This window comes from Musca vetustissima, unplaced genomic scaffold (assembly GCF_032173495.1).
Source record: "Musca vetustissima isolate MV318-11 ecotype Yass unplaced genomic scaffold, APGP_CSIRO_Mvet_v1 utg789, whole genome shotgun sequence".
In the NCBI taxonomy this organism is placed as follows: domain Eukaryota; kingdom Metazoa; phylum Arthropoda; class Insecta; order Diptera; family Muscidae; genus Musca; species Musca vetustissima.
In genome coordinates, this window is record NW_026874359.1 from 17,328 (window position 1) to 42,771 (window position 25,444).

Below are 25,444 nucleotides of genomic sequence, written 5' to 3' on the forward strand. Positions count from 1 at the left end.
TGTTATACGTCATTATAGACTTTATTCGGTATGTTGTGCGAAATGTCGACTCAATCCGACAAATTTTAGGAGTTTGTGGCAGCATTTGCCGGAAATCGGATAAAAATATATATATGAGAGCTATATCCAAATCTGAACTGATCTCGTCTAAATTTAATACGCATCATTGGGTGTTTCATTCAGTACGGTGTGCAAAATTTCGTAGCAATCGAACAATCAGTCTTTTACTTATATGAAATCGGACGAAAATATATATGGTAGCTATATCCAAATCTGAAACGATCTCGACTAAACTTAATACACATCATTGGGTGTTTAATCCGGTACGTTGTGCAAAATTTCCTCACAATCGAACAATCATTGCGCCTTTGGTGAACAATTTGTCGGAAATCGGACGAAAATATATATCGGAGCTATATCTAAATCTGAACCGATTTCGACAAAATTAAATACACATCATTATAGACTTACTACGTTATACTTCTTCTCAATCGGACAATCTTTGGGGTACAATTTCCAAAAAAATCGGACGAAAATATATATGGTAGCTATATCCAAATCTAAAACGATCTCGACTAAATTTAATACACATAATTGGGTGTTTAATTCGGTACGCTGCGCACAATTTCGTCGCAATCGAACAAACATTGGGTACATTGAGCAGATTAAATCGGACCAAAAATATATATGGAAGATATATGAAAATATCAGAACCGATTTAGATAAAACTAAATACACGTAATTCTGGACTTACTTCGGTACGCTGTGTCAAATTTCATCGCAATCGGAAAAACATGACGACTTTGGTGCACAATTTGCCGGAAATTGGACGAAAATATATATGGGAGCTTTATGAAAATCTGAACCGATTTCGACAAAACTAAATACACGTAATTCTGTACTTACTTCGGTACGCTGTGCAAAATTTCATCACAATCGGAAAAACATTACGTCTTTGGTGCACAATTTGCAAGAAATCGGACGAAAATATATATGGAGCTATATGTAAATCTGAACCGATTTCGATAACATTTTACATATATCATTCTAGAGACTTCATTCGGTACCTGTGCCAAATTTTGTTGTATGCGAACGTTCAGTTGAGTCTTTGCTGCACAATTTCCAAGAAATCGGACGAAAATATATATGGGAGCTATATCTAAATCTGAACCGATTTCGATAAAATTTTACATGTATCATTCTAGAGACTTCATTCGGCACCCTGTGCCAAATTTTGTTGCATGCGAACGTTCAGTTGAGTCTTTGCTGCACAATTGGGAAGAAGTAGGACGGAAATATATATATATAGGAGCTATATATGTTAAAATAAAATAGAAACAAATTGTATTTGAATTAAATACATCCTGTAAAAATGATTTCAACCCCTATTATGTATAAATACAGCTTATAAATATATATTAACACGATGTCTAATTAAGGCTACAATCAACATCCATTTTCAGGTTAAATTCAAAATAAATTTGTAGAACTTTTTTGAAAACCAAAGGCCTTAGAAGTTCACTACACGATGCCATTGAAATCGGAACGATATCTGGCTTAATTGTAGAGAAATATTGATTTTTATTATTTAACGATATGAGAGATTTGGGACCTTTCAATTTTAACAGTGGGATTTAGGGTCATGCGTATCAATAGATGGCGCTATTCGCATGTCTTTGCCAGTGTTGCCAATCGTATATTAAATTAAAGGGTAGATATTGAATTTTAAAGCATATTTTTAGGCGCTTCAAAACATTAAATTGGCTGAATATGGAGAAGATGCACGCACTAGCTCTAAATGCAAGTTCGAATACGATGACTACTATATGTATTTCGGGACCCTAGACAATAATATCTTATAAATATCCACCTAGTAGGACGTGAGCTAGGAGGGAGAGGAGTTAACAAGGAAAAAAATATCCACCTACCGTCGTTGTTCTTTACATACACACCCAAATAATACAACAACAAATGTTGAGTTTCGTTTTTCGTTTTTTTTTTTTTTTGTTTAATTAGAAAAATCCTTTAAGGAATTTTGTTTTTGTTTTATTTCATGCTTTCCTTTTTGAAAATGAAAAATTAAAAAATAAAAAAGATGAAAGTTTATATATATTTTTTACATAAAACTTAAAAATTAGTAATGTTGTTAGTTAACATTGTTCTGTTTTTTTCTCTTTTGTTTAATTTAATATTTTATTTTAATTCTTGTTTTGTTATCAAATTAAGTGCTGTTGTTTTTTTGTTTTGTTTGTTATTAATTTGTATTTCTAGTAAAATTTCGGTTTGTTTTGTAATCAATTAAATTAATATAATAATAATATTTGTTTTCTTATTTCAGTTGCAATTTATTTTTTTCGGTTTGTTTTATTTTTTTTATTGTTTTGTTTGTTTGAATTTATTAAATTAAATTTGTTGTTTTTATAAATATAATTACTTGTATGTTTGTTGTTGTTGTTTTGTTATTTAATGTTTTATTTAAATTTTCTTGTTCTTGTTGGTGTTTTTTTTATTATAAGTTACATATATAGTTTGTTGTTTGTTTTTTGGGGAGGTTTATTTTTTTTATTATTTTATAATATGTACCATTATTATATAAGATTTCTTTTGTTTGTTTTATTTTATTTTAATGTTTCATAAAATTATATTTTGCATTTGTATTATATAATATAATGTGTTTTATTTTCTTTTTTGTTTTGTTTCTATTTTTTTTTATAAAATTCTTCTTCTTCATTTCTAATTATGTTCTCTGAATATTGTTGTTTTCTTTTTTTTTTAATTATTTGTTTGGTTTTGTGAAAACAAACAATGAAAAAATATATATTTTTATGTGTGTGTGTGGGTGAGTGGTGAGTTAAGAAGAAAGTGAGAAATTGTAAATTAATAAAGAAAGAACGTTTAAAAGTAAATAACAATTTTGTGATTCTTTTGATTAATTCTGTGGGTACATGGTAAGGATCTTTCATTTCGAAATTAAAAATCATGACAAAAAAACTTCGTTAGCATATTTGAAAATAGTGGTCTAAAGTGAAAAAAAAACAAATTGAGGGAGGCCAACACATGGCTGTTGTTGTTGTGTGTTTGAGGGTGTGGTGTGTTTACTGATACTCTATTTTTTACCAATGCACGGTAAATTAGGAAGTTCCATTCACTAGAGTTTCCTTCTTAGCCTGTGTGTGTTGTTGTTGTTGCTGCTGCTGTGGTGGTGGCTGTGATTGTTGTTGCGATTTTGGATGATCGTTTGCATGATTTTGTTGTTGGCGATTTTTATTACGTCTTGCTTTTGGCGGTTGATTTTGTGGCTGTTGTTGTTGCTGTGGCTGCTGTTGTTGCATAGGTGGTTGTTGTTGTGTTGCATTATTATAACCGCCACCACCACCGCTACCACCAGATACCGCTTGCGGATCACCGCCCTTGTTTAATGCCACATTATTAGTATCCTTATTATTGTTGCTGCTGCTATTATTGTTGTAGACATTCTGTTTTGATCTGTCGGCAACATTTCCACCAGGTCCGCTACCGCCGCCGCCACCACCACCTGCATTATTTTTATCAGCATTATGTTGTGGTGGTTTACTATTTTGTTGGGATTTGTTGTTTGACATGCCAGAGTTCGCTGAAAGAAAAAAGTTTCAATTTTTTATTTCAATATTTTTATTTTAATATAGAAAATGTATTCCAATAAGACTGCTACTGATGTTAATGACATCATACTCACTGTTATGGGGTACGTTGCTCTTTTGTCTTCGGCGTCTTCGTGAACTTCCCTCGAATGATGAATTACTTTCAGCTAAAATATGGAAAGAGGAAATTAATATTAACAACAACAAATTAAAAAAGATAATTATAATATGTATAACATGGTTAAATAACAGGTCAAATGAAAAGTCCAAGGCCTACGATAGCATTAAACTATTGTATTAATGTTTCCTTCAAAGGTTCCGAACCCTACAAATTTTCAATATCAAATTGTACTTTGCTTTATAATAGACCCCAGGTTTGATGACCATTCCTTCATTCGTAGAAAAGTGTATACTTAACATAATTGTAGTTAATTTATATCCGGGTTGGCGCTCCTATTTACAAATTCAGCATGTTTCCAACCTGGATTAGTTGCGCCCATATTGGATCGGGCAGCAGATAAGGGGGATAACCATAATAGGAAAAGTTAATTTCTACCCAATATGAAGTTGGCCGGTTTCACCATCCTCCTGTTAGCACAGCTAACATCACATTTATCTCTGCACATGGAGTTCTTCTCCTGCTAATGATTGAGACGGCTACGCCATTCAGATCTCGGTAGTGACACGACCACTCTGGTTTGTCGTGGTAGCTGCTGATCTTTTACTGCTATCGTAGGCGAGTGTTCTCCGAAAATTGTATTCAGTCTGTATTCTTGAATTGCTTCCTCAACCTGCTTGGTCTATTGGAGTCATGAGGAGACACCCTGTTGCAGCCCTTAGAGCGGCATTCAAACAGGATTGAATATTTTTATATTGCATTGCACTATCGTTGGCGGCCTATCGCTGGGGAAATGACAAGGGTTCTTTGTCAGCTCATGCTCCTAATCTTATAGCAGATAGGTGTGGCATACGAGGACGCCTTGTAAAGGCTATCCAATGTGATCTCTAGAATATTGTGGTAAGTATTTGTGGAATTGTGATCCAATCGACAGCTGTCTCATCACCGTTGTCCACGTGTTAAATAGCGTGGCCGTTGATGTGGTCCACGAGGACTATTGGATTCACAAAGAGACAATTTTTCCATTACATACTGGCATATCGATTTAAACATTGTTACCAAGGTTTCTTTGTCAGCTCCAGAAGTGCTGCCGACATGCGACATGAGAACTTTGCTCCAGCTCCTGAACTTAAAGGTAGGCGCATATCCTCTGTCCATGTGGTAAACAGTGTGGTCGTTGATTTCGTACCACATACTCCTATATTCCTCGTCCGGAAAAAATTAAACTATATCCATGAGGTCTATTGGAGTCATGAGGAGAACAATGTTCCAGTCTTACGTTGGCGGACATCCCGTTGGGTGTAGTGGCGAATATTTCCATATTCCTCGCCCGGAAAAAGTTGGCCGAACTGCTAACTCGAGAATAACTAAATTTTTCCGTGTAAATCTTAAATTGTTGGTAATGACGGCATTGTACAAACGATCTTTCCGTCATCCGGTGAGCGTGGTATTTCAAAAAGGTAGAGGTCATACAGTTCTGGAGATATGACATCTTCTTTGGGAACTTCCTGTTTAATTCAACGGACCTTCGACTTCTTATTTCTGAATTCCAAGTCCGACTTGGAATTCATCTCCTGCTGTCCAAGTGTTAAACAGCGTGGCCGTTGGGTGTAGTGGCGAATATTTCCAAGTGGCGACAAATTGAGGAATTTGGTTAAGTACTCTACTCATGACTAATCAAGCTGCTTTAACATCACCACAAATATACCATCCATATCAAGCGCCATGCGCTTCTTATGGCACGTGTAACATCCTCCAGTGTAAATTGGGGTAGTTGCTTCTCCATTTGAAGAGATCGTATACGGAGCAATACTATATTCTCTTCGCTCTGCCAACCTTGGGGTGCTCTAAAAACGGCAGATTAAAATAAATCGCGCACCTTTGTCATCTCTACGGCGCTAAACGAGACAGACGTCCAATCATCCTCCCTGGGTTCGAGACAGCGGTACTGATGCTACAACACTTCAGATGTTCTAGCCAGTTGTTCCTCTTGTGCTCGCCGACCAACCTGTCCACTTCAATTGTCAGTTGTCTGATTCTTGGGTTAGTACGACAAAGCACATCACGTCAATTTGGAAATGCCGTTGTCTCTGCTGGAAAGTTGGGTCTCAAGTCGAGCATGCGACCTGCAGCTATATAATGAGCGACTGCAACAGCCTGAAAATTCCTTTCTGCTACCCGAGCTTCAGACGGAATGGACAGTTCTCTGAAGCGACAATTGGTGAAATTTCAGAACTCTTGCCAATTGGCTTTCCCATTCTTAAGGGAATTTCTGAATTCGGGTGGTCTATTGATGGCTATATAGGGAGGAAAACTGACACCAATGAAATGACGGGTTGCCGGTATGTCCTCATTTACCGTGCAAAACGTTGAGCTATTTATTTGCTCGGCCAGCGTTATACCTCTCTGATCATTAACTTGGACGGAATGCCACTTAACACCAGACGTTCATTATCTTATAAAAGATAACTAATGTCCGGCAAGTAACCTCTACTTTTAGCTCGGTGCTACCACACACTTGGCCGCTACTTCATTCGTTCCATGTATGGTCTGTACTGGATAGAATGGTGCATTAAGAATACTAAACCTCAACCCCTCGTACAATCCTTTCATAAAACGTTGTATCCATTACAACATTAAAGACTGCAGGTGTTAGTCAGCTTCGTTTCCTGGATCGACGCGACCAATATACTTCTGTCGACAATCTCATTGATTTTCTCTCGAAGCCCATCGCAGTTGAATTGGAGAAATGAGACGTTATCAGAATTGTTGTTGATTGTATTATATTCCGACGACGAGGACGACGACTGAGACACACTGGTAGATGTGTTGACACTGAATTCCTGAAATTTTACTACTGCAGCCTGTTTAATCCAATGTACCCATTTTATAAATTCATTACTCTTTTGTGGAATCTGTTCTGACAAACACTACAGAAAAATATCCGGGGTTTCTATCTATATTTGAATTCGTCACCTCAGGTTCAATTCATATTAAGAATCAATTTAGTACATAAAACCAGCTTCTATGGCGTTGGTAATTACTGTGCCGTACAATCCGCTGTGACCGAATTGACTTTGTATAATCGACTTCCACCGTTTGATCAATTAACAACTATTTGTTTTTTGTTTATTATAATAAACCTTAAACTACATACCTCTTTCAACGCTACTCTGTTCGCGAACTTCCTGTACATTTTCACTGTTTTGATTATAGTACTGGTGATCTCTGCCGTTTTGTTCATTACTACGATTGTTGCGTCTCTGGCCACCACGGCGATCACCACCTCGATAACCACCACCACCTCCGCTGTTGCGATCATTATAACGGTTATCGCCACGAGAGTTGTAATCATCGTCATCTCCACCGCCACCACGACGACCTGCAATTAAACAATGAAAAACTTTTATATAGATCCTATATTTATTTGCACTCCGTGCTACATACCCTGATTGTAACGTTGATTGCCACCACCATTACCGCCACCACTGCGGCCTCGTCCACGTCCACGCGGACCACCCCGACTGGAACGAACTGATTCAATATCACTGCTATAACCTCGTTCCGAGCGACGAGATGAGGGGAAATTTTGCACAGAACCCACAGAAGATTCTTGGATGGCTCGTAGTTGTTGATCAATTTCTAATTTGGCTAGGCGTAATTGTTCAACTTCCTAGAAACCAAAAAGATGTACGGCAATTATATTCTATGATCTACAAAGTCTAAGATTTTGATCATGTGACCCACCTTTAAGTGCGCCAAATGATAGTCCAGCAATACTTTGGCATTAACAATACTTTCTACGGTACCAATGAACACAAATGGCACATGACCCGGTTCACGTTGTATATTAGTATCCGGCTCATCGTCACCAGCAATCTATATATGTTTGTTTATAGTTGACAGATGAGTTTTTTCGTTTTTGGAATATATAGAAGAGAATAGAAAAATGAATATTTTTAAAATCGATCCCGCTGCAATTGAAATGATTAATTACCACCTTAATTCGAAACACTCCACTTTTGTCGACAATCTCTTGTATTATGCGACCATTCTTGCCAATAACCTTACCAACCAAGTCGCGCGGTACATGAAATAATTCCTCGGCATATTCAAGCATGGCTCGGGCTCGCTGTACAGCTTCTTCGGATTCGCCAGTAATTTTAAATGTACACGATTTCTCTTCAAGTTCAATGTTGGTAACACCTTCCAGAAGGCGGGCGGCTTGAATATTCGAACCATGTGAACCGATGGCTAGACCCATTAAATCCTCACGCACCTGAAAGACATCAACGTGCCTAAGAGAGGCAGAAGGAATGGGTATTTAAATATGTATTTATTGTAAATATTTCTTGGAAGGAAATGAGTTTGATGAGTAATGAAAAAAATGCACGGACATTTAGTATACACAGACACACACACACTCACCCACGGTTAAGTAGTTTAGTCGATTTCAATTGGCGAGTAGCCTCTTCAGTATGTTTTAAAATCATATACTAAAAATATGGGAAGATAAAAGAAGAGTTATATTATTAAGATTATGACATTATATTTGAAAATATTTTTAAAGGGATCAATAATTAATTATAATTAAGATATTTTTTTGGAATATTAAATATTTAGTCGTGTTGATGGATTGTTTGGGATACCAATTGTATTTTGTTATTGCAAAATATACAGTCTCAATCCCAGTTTGTTCTTTTTATAAAAACAACTATTTATTAGTGGGGAAATATGGCATTGCCCGCCAAGGGGTAAGGTAGGGAAAACTATACTTTCGGATCTTGCCACTGATCATCAGTTCTCTAAGTTTTTTTGAGATATTCACCCTAGAACCTATTTATAGATTCGTTACAAAAAATTGATAAGAATCACTCGATTCCTTGATAAGGATCACCCGATTCGGCTAACATTTGCAGCATCGCCCATCATTAACTGCAACTGTGGAAATAGTTGCCCCCAAGTTTACTCGTACTGTAACAATGTCTCGGAATTTACTTTCTTCTAATAAAAGGTTATTCGAATCGATGTATGGTGATCTTCGTGTCAAAAACCCCTCATTCATGTGTTCCCCTCATTGCCTTCAGGAAAAAAACTAATAACACAAACAACACGATTCGAAGCTATCAATTGGCGGTTTATACACAATCGACAGTTCCAATGCGAATCCCTCATGTAGAGACATATCTGCAATATACAGAATGGTTCTGATTCTAAATGCAGGTTCAAAAAGGCTGCGACCTGTACCGGTTGTATCTAAAGTGAAAAAGGAGTTAGATGAATGGGTTTGCCCTATATATATTGAGGCGACTACACCAACCAGATCTCAGTTGTGCCAATGCCACTCTGCTCTGTCGTGGTAGCTGCAGCTCTTCTGCTGCTATCGTAGGCGGGTGTTCTCCGGGGATTGTATTCATTCTATATTCTTGAAATATTTCCTCAATTGCATAGGTGTGAATACGGTTTAATCATGCTTGATTGGCCTGTTGATTTAGAGGCTCCCTTTTGTACCTCTTGATCTCTCTCTCCAGATCATGAATATCCTTCGTGACATACCTGGGTGGTGGGTGATTTGGATGGCTACTTCAATTGCACCCAAGCAGATGTTTATCGACATCTTGTTGTGTTGGCGGACAACAAGGATCCACGTCTCCTCATGTATGTGGTGTTCCATTGGAGTCGAGCAGACACCCTGTTGCAGTCCTCAGGACGGCATTCTGGCAGGATTAAATAATTGTCCATTTTATTGTCCACAGACTGTCCTATTTCTATATACGTTTTTAGCACGGTTTCTTTGTCAGCTCCCCAAATGTCAGCTAGATAACATTTTTCCTGCTCCTGACCTTATCGCAAATAGTTATGACATGCGAGGACTATATGTAATGTAAAGTCTATCGAATGTGACCCCTAGAACCGTTGGGTATTTAGTGGTCGGAATTGGGAACCCATCCATCCGGACCAAGAGCCTTGCATGATTTTGCGATTCTGATGGCACTTGCAACATCGCCCAACAACAAGTATCGTGGTTCCTACTCCTCATGAAAATATCGTATACGACACAATACTCTTCTGTTTGCCCTGTCACTCTCGGGGTGCTCTACAAACTGCCGATTAAAATAATTCGCGCATCTCTCTGAATCTGTCATCTCAACACAGTTCAACGAGGCAGATGTCTGATCATCGTTCCTTCCTGGATTTCAGGGCGACTTAACCGTTAACCACAATTTATCCACTCCAGTACTGATGTTACAGCACTTCAGATGTTCTAGCTACCTTTTTCCCCTTGTACTCGCCGATTAACCTGCGATTTTCCAGCACCAGTTCCCTAATTATGGGATTAGTAGGGTAAGTTCGACGTAGGTTATTACGCTAATTTGCTAAACCCACAGCCTCAGCTGGGAAGTTGGATATCAAGTTGGGCACAAGACCCGACTATCGTGGGGCTGCAGCAGTGATAATTACCCGTAAATTACTTTCTCTAAAGCGATTGGTGACATTTCATAACTCTTGTCAATTGGCTTTCCCATGGTTAAGGAAACTTCAGAATGGTTAAGCTCAGAAGTTATATTTGCTGGACAAGCGTCATGCCATTATTGTATTGTCAACGCGGGGCACATCTATTAAACGGCGTAATGTATACGTTAAAAACCTTGACCTCCGCGGTACCAAACTTGACCTATACCCTCATACATTCGATATGCGAGTTACTAGAGTCAATCTAATACTGCAGGTGTTATTCAGCTTCGTATCATGGATCGCCGCAAGATCCATAAAATCCACAATCTCGTTGATTTTCTCATAAAGTCTATCGCAGTGGAATTGGAGAAGTGATACATTATCAGGAGTTGTGACAGCAATGTACAGTGTTAGTTGTTGCGCCACATATTGCTGTTCTGGAGATTACGGGGAAGTCACGTAATGCGATGACGACGATTATGACGTAGACAATGATAATGACGGCAACTTTCTGGGGGTCTGCATTACGCAGTGTAGTCCGGAACATGGCTAAGTCCGGAACCAATCTTAAAATGTCCTCATTCTCCGCATCCGTGGAATTTCACAAATATTGATCTATGGTGGATTTGCCGGGTTGACAGCCCATTGCTACATTTTTAGGTTGATGTAGAGAAATTGAGGTAGAGTTCAGTCATTATGACTTGAAATACAAATAGCCAATTCGGTGGGAAAATTATCCTAGGGCTTTTAACACGTTGACGGACAGTAGAAACAAGTGAAATTCGAAAACATGACACTAGGCTCCTACTTGTACGCTGGTAAATGCACATTTGTGCTGTTAAGTAATAGAAGTAATTGCAATGTGTGGGTAAAATCGCAAACCTCTATCTTGAATGTTGCGAGCTCTATCATAAACCCACTTAGATTATTCAGTTAAATGTTTTCTCCCTCATAAGGGAGAAACCATAAAAAAATTTTGACTTGCTCCCTTACCTTTTGTAGTAAATTACGAAAATGCATATCTTTAAGCAAATTGGCGCGTTTCTCAGTCATATCCCATTTCGAAATCACAACTAATGCATTCAGATCGGGATTATAAACGCAAACGCCAGCGCATATAGTGCGTTGAAATTCCTTATGAATGTCTTCTTTTTGTGCTCTACAAAAAATAATTCATTAATAAAAAATTATTATATTTTTGATTTATTTTCAATAACTTACTCCGCACGCAACTCTTCGGGTACCGGTATTGTGAACTGATAAAACGTTTTGGCTGTTATTGGCGGATTGAGATTCTTTGGACGCAGTCTTTCTAAATCCACTACCTCGGTATAGGGATGCTCTAAGCCGGGATATACAACAGCACAAATGTCGACATTTAGCATTTTCAAAACGCCCAGCCACCAACCGCAGGCCTCGCTGTTTGTGGGGCGCGTTAGAACCTCCACCTCTTGGCCCGGTTCATAGGCGGGAGGTTCCGATGGTTCGTTTGGTGGAAAGCGTACATTATTAAATGGGTATTTTTTGATTTCTGGAACTCTGCAAAAAATTTTAGACAAAAATGAGCATTTTCATTAGAAAAATTTGAAATAAAAAATAAATCTCAATTAAAACACATTTCATTTGCAAATTCAATTCAATTAATTTGAACAATTTATGTAGCTGTCGCATATTATTTGAACATTAACATGATCGAAATATTAATGTGAACAACATAAATCTTGAGGACAGGTGTTTGGACACTTTCTCGGGTTGTGTGCCAATGGCCACCAAGCAGCCAACCGACAGACAACATGAAAGGAGCGTGCTTGCGCCTGCCATGTCACACACATTGGCGTCATAATGCTGTTGTCGCGTTCTTATTCAGTCGGTAGGTCGGTCAGGAATTCGCCACCAACCAACCATTCAAACATATAAATGTGTGTGTTCCTTACTATTTTCAAATTTAATTTTCATTTCGATACGCAAGCCAGAAGCAAGAGCATCTTACTACTAGTAGTAGTATGTCTGTCTAAGGAGGCCGTAATTGGCTTAGGGCCAACGAAAATATATTTTGTGTGTTTGGTTGTTGCTCGACATATCAACAACATTTTAATAGCGGCGAAAATAAATGCATTATCACACACAAACACAGAGCAACAACTTATGAGGCATGAAGCACAAAACGGCAACAACAGCAGCAACAAACATTCTCATGTACCCAAAAACGCCGAATCAAGACGAATATGCGGAAATCAGAATTTATACTCATTTCAATAAAGAAAAAAAAAAAAAAGAAATGCAAAAATGGCATACGATGCTATATTTTTAGGATTAATGGTTGTGTTGTTTCTCGTATAATGTTTTCAAATTAAATACGAGATTTGTGTGTAGAAGAACACAATGATAAACTTAATCTGTGCAAAATAAACCCATTTTTGCTATGAATGGAGGATTTATTTATGGGAAAGGGTGAAAGCTAAATGCATTGAATGATTTCCTTATTTATTAAAACCCGAAATTTCACATCACATCCTTTAGTGCGGGACCTTTTGTGGAGGACAAGTCAAAATGAAAAGTGGGTCATAGAAAGGGAAGCTATTATACTTCGGTGAAGAATAAAAAAACTACGGTAATCATGTATCTACATCTTTCTACCGCGGACTGACTGACTTGAAAGGCCGACATCGGCGTCGACCGCTGTTTACAAAAGATTGGTTGCCAAATGCATAAGACTAATGGGCAGAAAAATCGGAGAGCGACGATTTGTTGACGAGGCACCTTTCTCGCAGGATAAGGGAGTTTATCCGATTATAAGGAAGTGACAAATTTCAAAGTTGTAACCCCTAGCAATGGAGACAGCTGAGAAACATAGGTCTTTGAAAGCGCCTATGAAAGCCCCGAAGGCATTGGAATCCTCTATGCCTTAACGGTCTGGATTGATAGAATGCTGGAAAGCAGAATTTTCAATTCGTTTTGGAGAAATCTGTCGGCAGAGGAAAGCCACTGGAATGAGTACTATCTCCTCTACTAAATTTTTCTGAGGTCTACCCGAGGCATAGTTTTTTTCAAATAATTTTTTCTGAGGTCTACCCGAGGGTGGCGTAGGGGGTGATAGATACCAAGCAACGGCTCTGATTGGCTTTAACATGTCAAGGTCTAGGCTTATCTTGATCCCTCTTTCATCTCAATTGTGAACACTGACCTCCCCGCGATGTCACCTGGGGTAGCTATTTTCATCACCCGATGAAATAGTTAGCTAATATGTGCCGAGAGTTCACCCATAACAACTATAAAAAATGGGTTGAGGCGTTAGTTGCCCACACTCGAAAAACCCCTCCTACTATGAAAAAGCAAAGAAAAAAAAAAACGACCCCCGCAAACGTATAAAGGATCACTATCTGCGAATCTACAGAACAGGCGCAGTTTTCGCTTTGGCGGATGTACTCAAGAAGTACACAGCCGATATTATTGTCTTACAGGAAATGCCATGGAAAGGGACAGGCGTAAGTAAATCAGACGATTACGCACTGTATTATAGCTGCCATGAAACGAGACATTAATTTGGCTGTGGATTTATGAGCGAATTGCTATAATCCGCATAAAAGCGAAGTTCTTCTACATCAGTCTTATTTGTGCCCATGAATCGACCGAAGACAAAGAAGAGCATACCAAAGACATATTTTATGAGCGCCTAGAAACAGCATATGACCGCTGCCGCTAGGAGATGACCACCGTCGGAAAGTTCAGCCTCCACGAACAAACATCCGACAACGGCATGAGGTGGATTGACTTCGTGGCAGCAAAAAAGCTTGGTAGTTAGCAACACCAGATTCAAGCATCTCGATATACACAAAGCCACCTGGATTTCTCCTGATCAAGCAACGAGATATCAAATTGATCACGTTGTGATAGACGGACGGCCTTCGTTTAGTATTTTAAGACTTTCGATCGATACGAGGAGCGAATATCGATTCGGACCATTACCTTGTGGCAGGCAAGGTTCGGACCCGTCTTAATGTAGCAGCAAAGGTGCTATCTAATGCAACACGGAAACTCGACGTCGAAAAGCTGCAAACACAACCGGTAGCAGAAGCCTACTCCGCACAACTAACCCACCTGCATGACGAAAGCACTCCTTGTCCCGATAATAATACACACAAGCAATATCAAAGAATTGCCCACTCCCTACAAACTGCAGGAAAAGAAACACTTGTGTACCAAAAACCACCACCAAGAAACACATGGTACGATCAGAAGTGTCGTAATGCTACTGATGTGAAAAATGCAGCGTCTAGGGTAACCCTGCAGACAGTAGCAACACGTAATGCGATGAAGAATTATCGGTATAAAAGGAGAAACGTGTTTTCAGAAAAAAGAAGAAAGAAAAAACAAGAGCGTGAGCAAATCGAGATGTACAGGAGTCAGAATGAAGTCCTGAAATGTTACCAACGAGTAAAACACCAAACCGAAGGTTTTGGTGCAGGCAGGAGCCGAACTATTCAAGACTGGTAGTCAGATACTGGTCAAGAGCATGCACCAGCTGATTAGTACAATTTGGCTAGAGGAATGCATGCCCAATGATTGGAACGTCAGCATCCTGTGTGAGTCTGCCAAAGTGGGTCTGGCAGTGCATGGCGAGAAGATCAAGATGTAGACTCGGACTCGGATGTTTTATATACCTCGGTACTTCATAAACAAAACTAATAACATCAGTATTGAAATACGGAGAAGAATAGTGTTGGCCAAGAGAGATGCTACTATGCTCTGAGTAAGCAATTCTAGGGCAAGGCTTCCTCTCGCCATACCAAACTCAAACTCTACAAAACGCTGATACTATTCGTGATTTTATATGGATCAGAAGCATGGGTACTTGCGCAAGCAAATGAGACAGCTCTTGAAGTGTTTGAGAGATATATTCTCCGGATGATCTATGGACCGTGAATATCGCCGTCGAATGAACCATGAGCTGTACCATCTATTCTTGGACATCGACATATTCAGACATATCGAGATGCAGCGACTACGTTTGGTCAGGTCATGTTGTCAGAATAGATAAGGAAGCCCCAGCTCAAAAGGCATATAAAAGCGTACCAGCCAGATGGTTCACGCAGAAGGGAAGGCCACGAATCCGATGGAAAGATAAAGTCGAAGACAACAACTTAAAACATTGTCTTTCAAATTGGATGAGCTGGGCACAAGCCCGACGTGCCTGTAAATCTTGCCCCCCCCCCCCCCCCCCCCCCCCGAGCAAGAAATTATAATATTTATGGCAAAGTCCATACCTCTCGACATGTGGGCCTCTAAAGTTTCGAAAATGTATGGAACGATGAATATAATATCGATATCACTGTCAAACTTTGAAGATACGAGGATTTGACTCCTCCTCAATTATGTTTCATCTATTCGGATCATGATGAGATGATTCTGTCGCCATTGATAAAGCGAAATTCTGGAAAAGTGGGACAAACATGCGTCGCTTATCTTACCGCAAATCGGCTCTAAATATATATCTACATCAATACTTTAAATTGAATTCTATAAAATAATAAATCTACATAGGCCATAATTAACCAATTTGAAATGTGTGATCATTGAAATAGAGTTATAAGAGCACGTGTTCAAACCAAATATTCAGCAATAAAACGATTAATCTTGCCATTAAAATTGTTTTTAGCACTTTCTCTATATTATTTCTACCAAATACACAAAAATAATTTATGAAGAAAGCATCATGTATACACGCATATTCACATGTAGTGCCTGTCTAACAAGCAAACAGTAATGGGTATTTTATGAGATATATGAAAGTGTAAATCGAGCATTTCATGTGACGGTTATGTTGTTGTTTTTTTTTCTATGCTGCTGCAATTTACATTTCTTTGCCAATATTTGCTACAATTGATATATTTTCTATTCGGTTGTTGTTGTAGGATTTTTTAGGACAAAATATGTACTATCAACATACACCGAGGTAATTTGTTTGGTAATGTAATAACATATAGAAATACTACTTACCCATCAACCTCGCAACATACACCATCATCATGTACACTTTTTACCATACCCTGAAAGAGAAAAACAAAATAAATATATTTTTAATTTGCGATATATGTACATACGCATATAAAGTGATATGGGTATGTATATGAAGAAAACTATTTTTGGAAATATGTTTTTGAAATATGAGACAAATTATAAAAAGAAATAAATTTTAAATATAAAATGAAAATATAGATTTTGGGAGGAATACACCTAACAAAAAATACTAAGGGTCCAGATGAGGATCATTGGCGAGATCCGAAACTATATTCATAACTACCAATAATAAATAGTTGTTTTTATAAAGTATTTTGCAATAACAAATTTATATATTTTTTAGCAGTTCTAAATTAGATGAAAATAATAAGATAATTACGTCTTCTTATTGGAACCAAAAATTCTTCTAATACAATAAGATTTCTTCTGATAGAATGGCCGGAGGACATTTTTAATCGTGAGTAAAAATGTCGACATTTGTGTTTTCGGTTGCTATATTCCCGTTTCCATATTCATGTCGTCTTGAATGAAGGATTGATAGGCTTCGCTCGTGTAATAATTTTATCAATCTGAAATACCCTTGATATGGGTGATTCCTCACAAAATTAAGTGTTTTGTGTCATTGATTGTACTCAATTGGAATTATTTATATATACTTCTTTATATCGGATGCCTTTGTCGTGGGGTATTATTTTCGTGCGTTTTCTTGTCTACAGTAATCACTGGTCGACCTGACAGACTTTAAAGTTAAAAACTGTAAACAGAACCGCTGTCCGTCTGTGAAGACCTATAGCTTCTTCCTAATCCGTCAACGCGGAATTATCCCAGATGTCGGAAAGGATGAAAGTTATTCTTGTGTGATCAGTTTTTGCTAGCATTGAGGAATGTCAGAGACGGATTGATGTCGACTATGTCATATCATCCATACCATGGTAAGTAGTACAGCATGTCGAGGTACATAGACCGAAACAAGGCTTCGTTCGCTATCGGTTGAAATAATGGTGGCTTTATAGAACATGTTGAGGTACCCCTTACTTAGCTGGCTTATGACAGAACGGTTGTTCAATAAGCCAAGCTTAAAAAAAGATTTTCAGGCGCGTCGGTCTTGTGCGCATTTCATTCAATTTGAAAGACAATCTACCGAGATGTTGTCTTCTACTTGATTTTTCCATCGGATTCGTGGCCTTCTTCTACGTAAACCATTACATGGCTCGCTTTTATATGCCTTTTGAGCTGGGCATCTTCGACCATTCTCACAAGATGCCCTAGCCAACGTAGTCGTTGCAGCTCGATCCGTCTGACTATGTCGATGTCCGAGAAAAACCCGTATAGCTCATGGTTCATTCGACGGCGATATTCACCTTCGACGCAGAATTTTTCTTTCAAACACTCCAAGAGCTACCTCATCTGCTTGCGCAGATCTATACAACAGCACGGGTAATATCAGCATATTGTAGAGTGTGAGTTTGGTCTTGCGAGAGGTGGCCTTGCTTTTGAGTTGCTTACCCGGACCCACTATTCTCCTCCGGATTGCAAATCTGATGTTATTAGTTTTGTTTATGGCGGTACCGAGGTATATAAAGTCGTTCATTACCTCGAAGCTGTAATTTTCAAGTTCCACAGTTGGTCCGAGACTTGCGCGTTAATACCATCAGCTTGGTCTTTTCGTCATTTACTGACAGACTCACTTTGGCAGACTCCTTCTTAATTCGTTCAAAGGTGGCTGTTACCGCTCGCAATGTTCGACTCATGATGTCGATGTCATCGGCGTAGACGAGTAACATATGTTTGGTGCCATTTCTGTTCAAATTTCCATCTCGTATGAACTTTTCCAGCAGAATGTTAAAAATGTCACACAACAAACTATCACCTTGTCTGAATCCTCGTTCGACATTGGAGGGCTCCGAGATGTCCTTTCCTGCTGACATTGTGCCAGTTAAAGTTATCCTGCATAGCCGTATTAATTTTGAAGGAATGCCAAACGCAGGCATGACTTTAAACACCTCTGAACGGATAGGGCTGCCGAATGCGGCTTTTTAGTCGACGAATAGGTGGAATATGTCAATGTGTTTTTCGTGGGTTTTTCCAGGATCTGGCGCAGAATGAAAATCTGGTCAATGGTGGATTTGCAAGTCCTGAAGCCGCATTGATATGGTCCAATAATGTCATTGACCATTGGCTTCCGTCGTTCACACAGCACACTGGATAACACTTTATAGACGGTGGGGAGGAGACTAATTCCTCTATAGTTGGCACATATCGTCTTGTATCCTTTTTGTGCAAGGGACACAAATTGTACAAATGAGCTGGTGCATGCTCCTGACCAACATCTGAATAGTTCGACTGTTAATCGGCACTGCTGCTTTATTGTTCGTCAACCGATTAATTGCACCCTGATTTCATCTTGGCTAGGTGGTATACACTATATACCGTCATCTCTTATTGGTTCTCGGGTATCTTCTTCACCGCCACTATTTGATACCAGAAGCTTTTCAAAATGCTCCTTCCAGATCCTCAACACGCTGTCTGTATCTGTCACCAGGTTTCCATCATCATCACTACAGGAGAATGTGCCTGCGGCAAAGCCTTCGGTTTGGTTTTTTACTCATTGGTAAAATTTCCGCACTTCATTCGGACTCCTGTACATCTCGATTTGCTCACGCCGACGTTTTTCTTGTTCTTCCTTCTTTTTTTCTGAAAATACATTTCTCCTCTCTCCTTTTCCCCCGATAATCTTATCTTGCATTGCGTGTTGCTACTGTCTGCAGGGTTGCCTTATACATTGCGTTTTTCACATCAGTAGCATTACGACACCCCTGATTGTACCATGGGTTTCTTGATGGTGGTTTTTGCTTTTGCTGCAGTTTGTATCGGGACAAGACGTGCTTTCGTCAAGCAGGTGGGTAAGTTAAGCGGTGTAGGCCTCTGCTACCTGTTGCGTTTTCAGCTTTTCGACGTGGAGTTTCCGTGTTGTGTTAGATCGCACCTTTGCTGTTACATTAAGACGAGTGCGAACCTTGGCTGCCACAATGTAATGGTCCGAATCGACTTATCAATAAAACTCCGTTCGAATATGGTCGATACCCACACTGTCTACGATAAGAACACTGATTGGAACGTAAGGCGGATATAAGGGTAATGTTTCGATGAAAATGATCGAGTACCAATTGGGCTTAACCAAAAACGGGTTTCGGGTCTCCTCCCCAGAAGGATGACTCCCTAACGCTGGGGTGTTACGCAAAAGTGTGCCCATTAAAAAAAGGAAAAAAGTCTTCAACTCAAAAATGTGTGGTTGCCTTGGCCCCTTCAGCTTCAAATGTTACCAGAGCAAATCTCCATTACAAATCTTAACTTAGGCTTTTCATACAGTGCACACATTCCTTAACCTTATTGAGGAATGCATCAGTTTTTGCTTGAGACAAGAAGACATTCCGGAAGACATATGGAACGACGCTTCCATTACGGAAGAGAAATACAATGTTGACAATACTGTCATTAGGGTCCCACATCCAAATCGGAAGGGGTCGTCAGATATGAAACACAAAAAGATGCTGACCTCCCTACGGTGGAATGTCCCGTTTCTGTGTCGGGGATGGTTTATGAACCACCGAAGACAAAGCGTAACAATTTCAAAGAAACATTGGTATTCCCGCTGCTGGCTACCATGCCTGAAATGAAATCCACGCCTAATGTATGTCTTCAAAAGATATTTTAAGAAATCCACGCCTCTCTTGGTTATTAGCAAATTCTTTGGCCTTCAACAGGAAACCCCTCCCTTGGGTAATAACAAATCAATCAGTTTTGCAGAAATTAGTCTTTGATTTTTTTTTTTTTTTTTTTTTTTGTGGTAAAACATTCAAATTACAAATATTTATATCACCCATGGTTTGTTGTCGTTTATTCTTGCGACTATCAAAATTGGCAAAATATGAAAACAAATACGAACTATCCACCATGTTCAAAGTCTTGAATAGCATTCTCCCCATTCCTAGTACCCACACCACACCTCCTTTTCACACCTTAATTTTTGTTTTAATTATTACATATTTTTATTTAGTCTGTCTATTTATCATTCGTTGGTTTTCAAATTGAAAGGGAAAATCAATGCAAAAAAAAAAACACAAAACAATGGAGATATATCGACGAAAAAATGTTCACGAAAAAAAATAAACTAAACATTCAGCAGCAGGCAAAGTGAAGCCAAAGCCCATATAAAATATAACACCAACAACAAAAAAATAAAGCTTCGAAAAAATGTAAATTAGTTTTCATCTAAAAAGGTATCAACATCATCATCATCATCGGCGTCGTCGTCGTCGGTGGCAACAGAAGCAGCAGTGACAGCGCCAATGCCAACAAGCCCTCCTCATAGAGAAAGAATGCGCGCGCCAGCTAGACCAACCGACACAGAAGTAAAAAACATCGCACAACAGACAGCAGAAGCGGTGGCGACGATAGCATCATCAGGCAGGAAAGTCAGTCAGCCAACCAACCCGTCCCAAGCCCCAAATAAGACAACAATACAACATGTAAACAATGCCGAACAACAAAAACCACAAATGGCTTGAAAAAAATGTTTTCAATAAAAAAAATAACAGAATGCAAAAAAATAGAAGAAGACATAAAAATACTCTAAAAGAGAATTTGCAACAAAATATGGTAAATAAAATGGGAATTTTTTACAAAAACAGAACATGAAATAAAAACCAGCTGAAAGGAAACAAACGAAATTTTAAAAACAAAATACGAAAAGTTCACCAGAGCTAATATGACATGGGCAGAGCAGAGGAGGACCACCAAGTGTTCCAAAAATTGTGGCGAAGTCAACGGCGATGAGAACGATGTCGGCAGTTTAATGATGATGACATAAACCCAAAGCTGCAGAGGTGTAGTGTCGAACTAGTGATATGCATATATTGGGATGATGGGGAAGATTTTTTCAAGGACCATAATGCGTGGATTTTTTAAAGAAGACTTTTTTCAAGTCATCAACAAGGCGTGGATTTTTTAAAGAAGACTTTTTTCAAGTCATCAAAAAGGCGTGGATTTTTTAAAGACTTTTTTCAAGTCATCAACAAGGTGTGGATTTTTTAAAGACTTTTTTCAAGTCATCAACAAGGCGTGGATTTTTTAAAGAAGTTTTTTTTCAAGTCATCAACAAGGCGTGGATTTTTTAAAGAAGATTTTTTTCAAGTCATCAACAAAGCTTGGATTTTTTAAAGAAGATTTTTTTCAAGTCATCAACAAGGCTTGGATTTTTTAAAGAAGATTTTTTTCAAGTCATCAACAAGGCGTGGATTTTTTAAAGAAGATTTTTTTCAAGTCATCAACAAGGCGTGGATTTTTTAAAGAAGATTTTTTTCAAGTCATCAACAAGGCGTGGATTTTTTAAAGAAGATTTTTTTCAAGTCATCAACAAGGCGTGGATTTTTTAAAGAAGATTTTTTTCAAGTCATCAACAAGGCGTGGATTTTTTAAAGAAGATTTTTTTCAAGTCATCAACAAGGCGTGGATTTTTTAAAGAAGATTTTTTTCAAGTCATCAACAAGGCGTGGATTTTTTAAAGAAGATTTTTTTCAAGTCATCAACAAGGCGTGGATTTTTTAAAGAAGATTTTTTTTCAAGTCATCAACAAGGCGTGGATTTTTTTAAGAAGATTTTTTTTCAAGTCATCAACAAGGCGTGGATTTTTTAAAGAAGATTTTTTTCAAGTCATCGACAAGGCGTGGATTTTTTAAAGAAGATTTTTTTCAAGTCATAAACAAGGCGTGGATTTTTTAAAGAAGATTTTTTTCAAGTCATCAACAAGGCGTGGATTTTTTAAAGAAGATTTTTTTCAAGTCATCAACAAGGCGTGGATTTTTTAAGGAAGATTTTTTTCAAGTCATCAACAAGGCGTGGATTTTTTAAAGAATACTTTTTTCAAGTCGTCAACAAACAAGGCGTAGATTTCTTAAAGAATACTTTTTTCAAGTCGTCAACAAACAAGGCGTAGATTTCTTAAAGAATACTTTTTTCAAGTCGTCAACAAACAAGGCGTAGATTTTTTAAAGAATACTTTTTTCAAGTCGTCAACAAACAAGGCGTAGATTTTTTAAAGAATACTTTTTTCAAGTCAGCAACAAGGCGTAGATTTTTTAAAGAAGATTTTTTTCAAGTCATCAGCAGTGATTTATAAAAATAATTTGTCACGACCTGGATTTTTATAAAAATAATTTGTCACGACCTGGTTTTTTATAAAAATAAATTGTCACGACCTGGATTTTTATAAAAATAATTTTTGAAGACCTGGATTTTTATAAAAATAATTTTTAAAGACCTGGATTTTTATAAAAATAATTTTTTTACGAACTAAACTAAAAAATAACTTTTCACGAACTAAGATAAAAAAAAAATAATTTTTTTACGAACTAAACTAAAAAATAATTTTTCACGAACTAAGATAAAAAAAAATAATTTTTCACGAACTAGAGGAATAAGTCTCCTTCCCATCGCATATAAAGTACTATCCAGCGTAATGTGTGAACGACTGAAGCCAATGGTCAATGACATTATTGGACTATACCAATGTGGCTTCAGACCTAGATGCTACTATGGTCTGAGCAAAGAACTCAAAAGCAAGGCCATCTCCCGCCAGACCAAACTCACACTCTACAAAACGCTGATACTACCCGTGCTATTATATGGATCTTATGCATGGGTACTTGCAAGCAGATGAGGCAGCTCTTGCAGTGTTTGAGAGTATAATTCCCCGAAAGATATATGGGGCGATCTGCGTTGACGGTGAATATCGCCGTCGAATTAACCATGAGTTGTACCAGCTATTCTCGGACATCGATATTGTTAGACGTATTGAACTTCAGTGACTACTAGGCTAGGTCATGTTGTGAGAATGGATGATGATGCCTCAGCCCAAAAGGCATATAAAAGTGAACCAGCTGATGGTGCACACAGAAGGGGAAGGCCAAGAATACTTTGGAAAGATCAAGTCGGAGACAACATCTCCAAAAATGGTCTTTCAAATTGGAAAAACTGCACAAAAGACCGACGCGCCTGGAAATCTTGAATGAATCTATCGACGACGAAATTTTTATAAAAAATATTTTTTCAATGACTATCAAAAGGCCTGCATTTTTATACATTCGTTTAGCGACTACAAATTCAATCATATTTTTTCCCGACACATGAATTTAGATTTTCCCCCTCCTCTATATGTAAAAACCCACGCCACTGTTTCGATAATAAAAATAGAGAGAATTGCTACGTCAGACATAAGCAGCTAGCTAGTTAGGCTAAGCCATAAAACTAGCCACACATAAACAAACAACACCCTAAAACACAAGAGCAGAACGACGATAACAAGAACAAATAGTAAAAAAATATAATTCAATTCAAATATTTCAAAAACAAAATTTCCAATAATTAGTTTTCTACATAATTTACTAGTATAGTTTAACTTTAATCAATAGCAACAACTTACCTTATAATAGGCACCATTATCGAGCCGAACTTCTACTACTAAATCATCCATGGTGATGTCGCCGCTGACGCTGTTGGCAATGATGATGACAGTAGTTGATGTTCACAAAGAGAGAACGAACACACAAACAAACAATAAGCGGGTGGAATATATAAAACGATATTCAGAATGATTTGATGTTTGATGATATTTGTTCTGCTGCTGATTTTTAATTGATGATGATGTATTATGGAATACTGGATTTTTGTTGTTTTTTTTACGTTAGACAAGCAGTTGTAGGAGTTGGTTGCGGAAAGAGGTAGAAAAGGTTGATAATTATGAACTTCTTCAGAGAGCAATAATAAAAAAACACAGCGACGACAAATATACGATGACGACAGTGTAGTGTTGCAACGTTATTTGAATTTGTTTGCGGTTCTTCCCCCAAATAAGCAAAAAAATTAATGGTGCTAAAAATTCTTATCGAAGCGTAATTCTTTGAGTAGAATTATTTTTTTTTTCTTTTTTGTTTTGTTTGTTTTTTGGTGTAATGGGAATTGAAGAATTTGATTTGTTTGTTGTTAAGATTGTTTCAGTCTTGTATCTGTGTTCGGTGTGTTGCCGGCTTTTTTGTTGTTGTCTTCTATCGTAGAAAATAATGTTTTTGTTTTGTTTGCTGAATTGTTTTTTTTTTTTTAAATTTGCTCAGATTCTGTTATTTCTTGTATTTTTTGAACTGTTATCCTTTTGGATTGACGGAGTTTTTCGCTGCAGGTGGTGTAGTAGAGTTTAGATGTAATGCAACTATAAAGAGAAAAAAATTATTGTTTTTATAAAATCGAGTATTATGATCAGTAGGAAATTTTAAATAAAATATTAATTCATAAAATTTTTGTTGGTTTTTAGTTAGTATCCTTGAAACATTTTCATTTTCACAACGAAGCTTTAAACTAACTTTTGTTCAGGACATATGTAATCAAAAACAACGTGTAACAATCGGAGCTGGATTGTCATATAACCGAATTTTTCATCAATCTAGCAATAGCAATACAGGTCAAACATAAGTCAACATTTATGGTCAAATGGAACAAAATTTGTTGTAGAATTAAAGTAACCGGTAATCTTTATATAATTGATCAAAAGAATCGTATTCGTCATTTCCAGTCGACATATGGGATATGTGTCAAACATCGTGTCAGCAATTTCGTTTCTGTATGTACCGAATAAGGAGGCTGCATATACTGATCTTAGTGCGGCAGAACCACCGAGTTTGTCTGGATAACTGCTGAAGATCAATTCTAATCTGATGTAGTACTGTTCAAAGAGTCTCCTCAAGTTGATAATATCAAGTGTCACAATATGGCCTGCTGTTGAAGTTCTCTGTGTTTTTAACAAAGTCTACTTTGCCAATGCCCAATATTTCTTAGGCTAACTTTAGTCTGGATTGAATTTGGGCCTCTAATAGACACCTCAGCAAATTAAATGCTACACCTCTGTGATGCAATTTAAAATCACTTGGTACCATGAGGACATTTGCATGAGGTCATTTATGTTTGCCACACAGTGGAAGATGTTCTGGATTTTTAAAGAATTTCAAGATCCTTTATAAGACTTGTTCTCATACCTAGGAGACTACATCAACAAACAAAATTTGTAGCATCTGTGGATCGTTAGGCCCAAGTGTTATTGTACAGAAGCCTATCCATTCTCAAAGTTGTTGTCGTAGCAGCCCTACTGCTTTTATACAATTGACTGATGTGATAGGAGTTGGAA

The 25,444-nt window shown here is 37.8% G+C and overlaps 1 protein-coding gene across 1 annotated transcript; it reads right to left on the reverse strand.

Moving 5' to 3' along the window:
- Positions 1 to 3,116: 3,116 nt before the first annotated feature.
- Positions 3,117 to 23,791, reverse strand: LOC133333099 (fragile X messenger ribonucleoprotein 1 homolog). The gene is made up of 11 exons (XM_061541435.1): positions 23,693 to 23,791; positions 16,192 to 16,241; positions 11,416 to 11,733; positions 11,188 to 11,353; positions 8,167 to 8,234; positions 7,736 to 8,036; positions 7,486 to 7,617; positions 7,186 to 7,411; positions 6,896 to 7,120; positions 3,716 to 3,787; positions 3,117 to 3,613 (listed from the first exon to the last, which is right to left on the reverse strand). The coding sequence occupies exons 1-11, from the start codon at positions 23,741 to 23,743 to the stop codon at positions 3,132 to 3,134; spliced, it is 2,091 nt and encodes a 696-aa protein (XP_061397419.1). The 5' UTR covers positions 23,744 to 23,791; the 3' UTR covers positions 3,117 to 3,131.
- Positions 23,792 to 25,444: the final 1,653 nt, after the last annotated feature.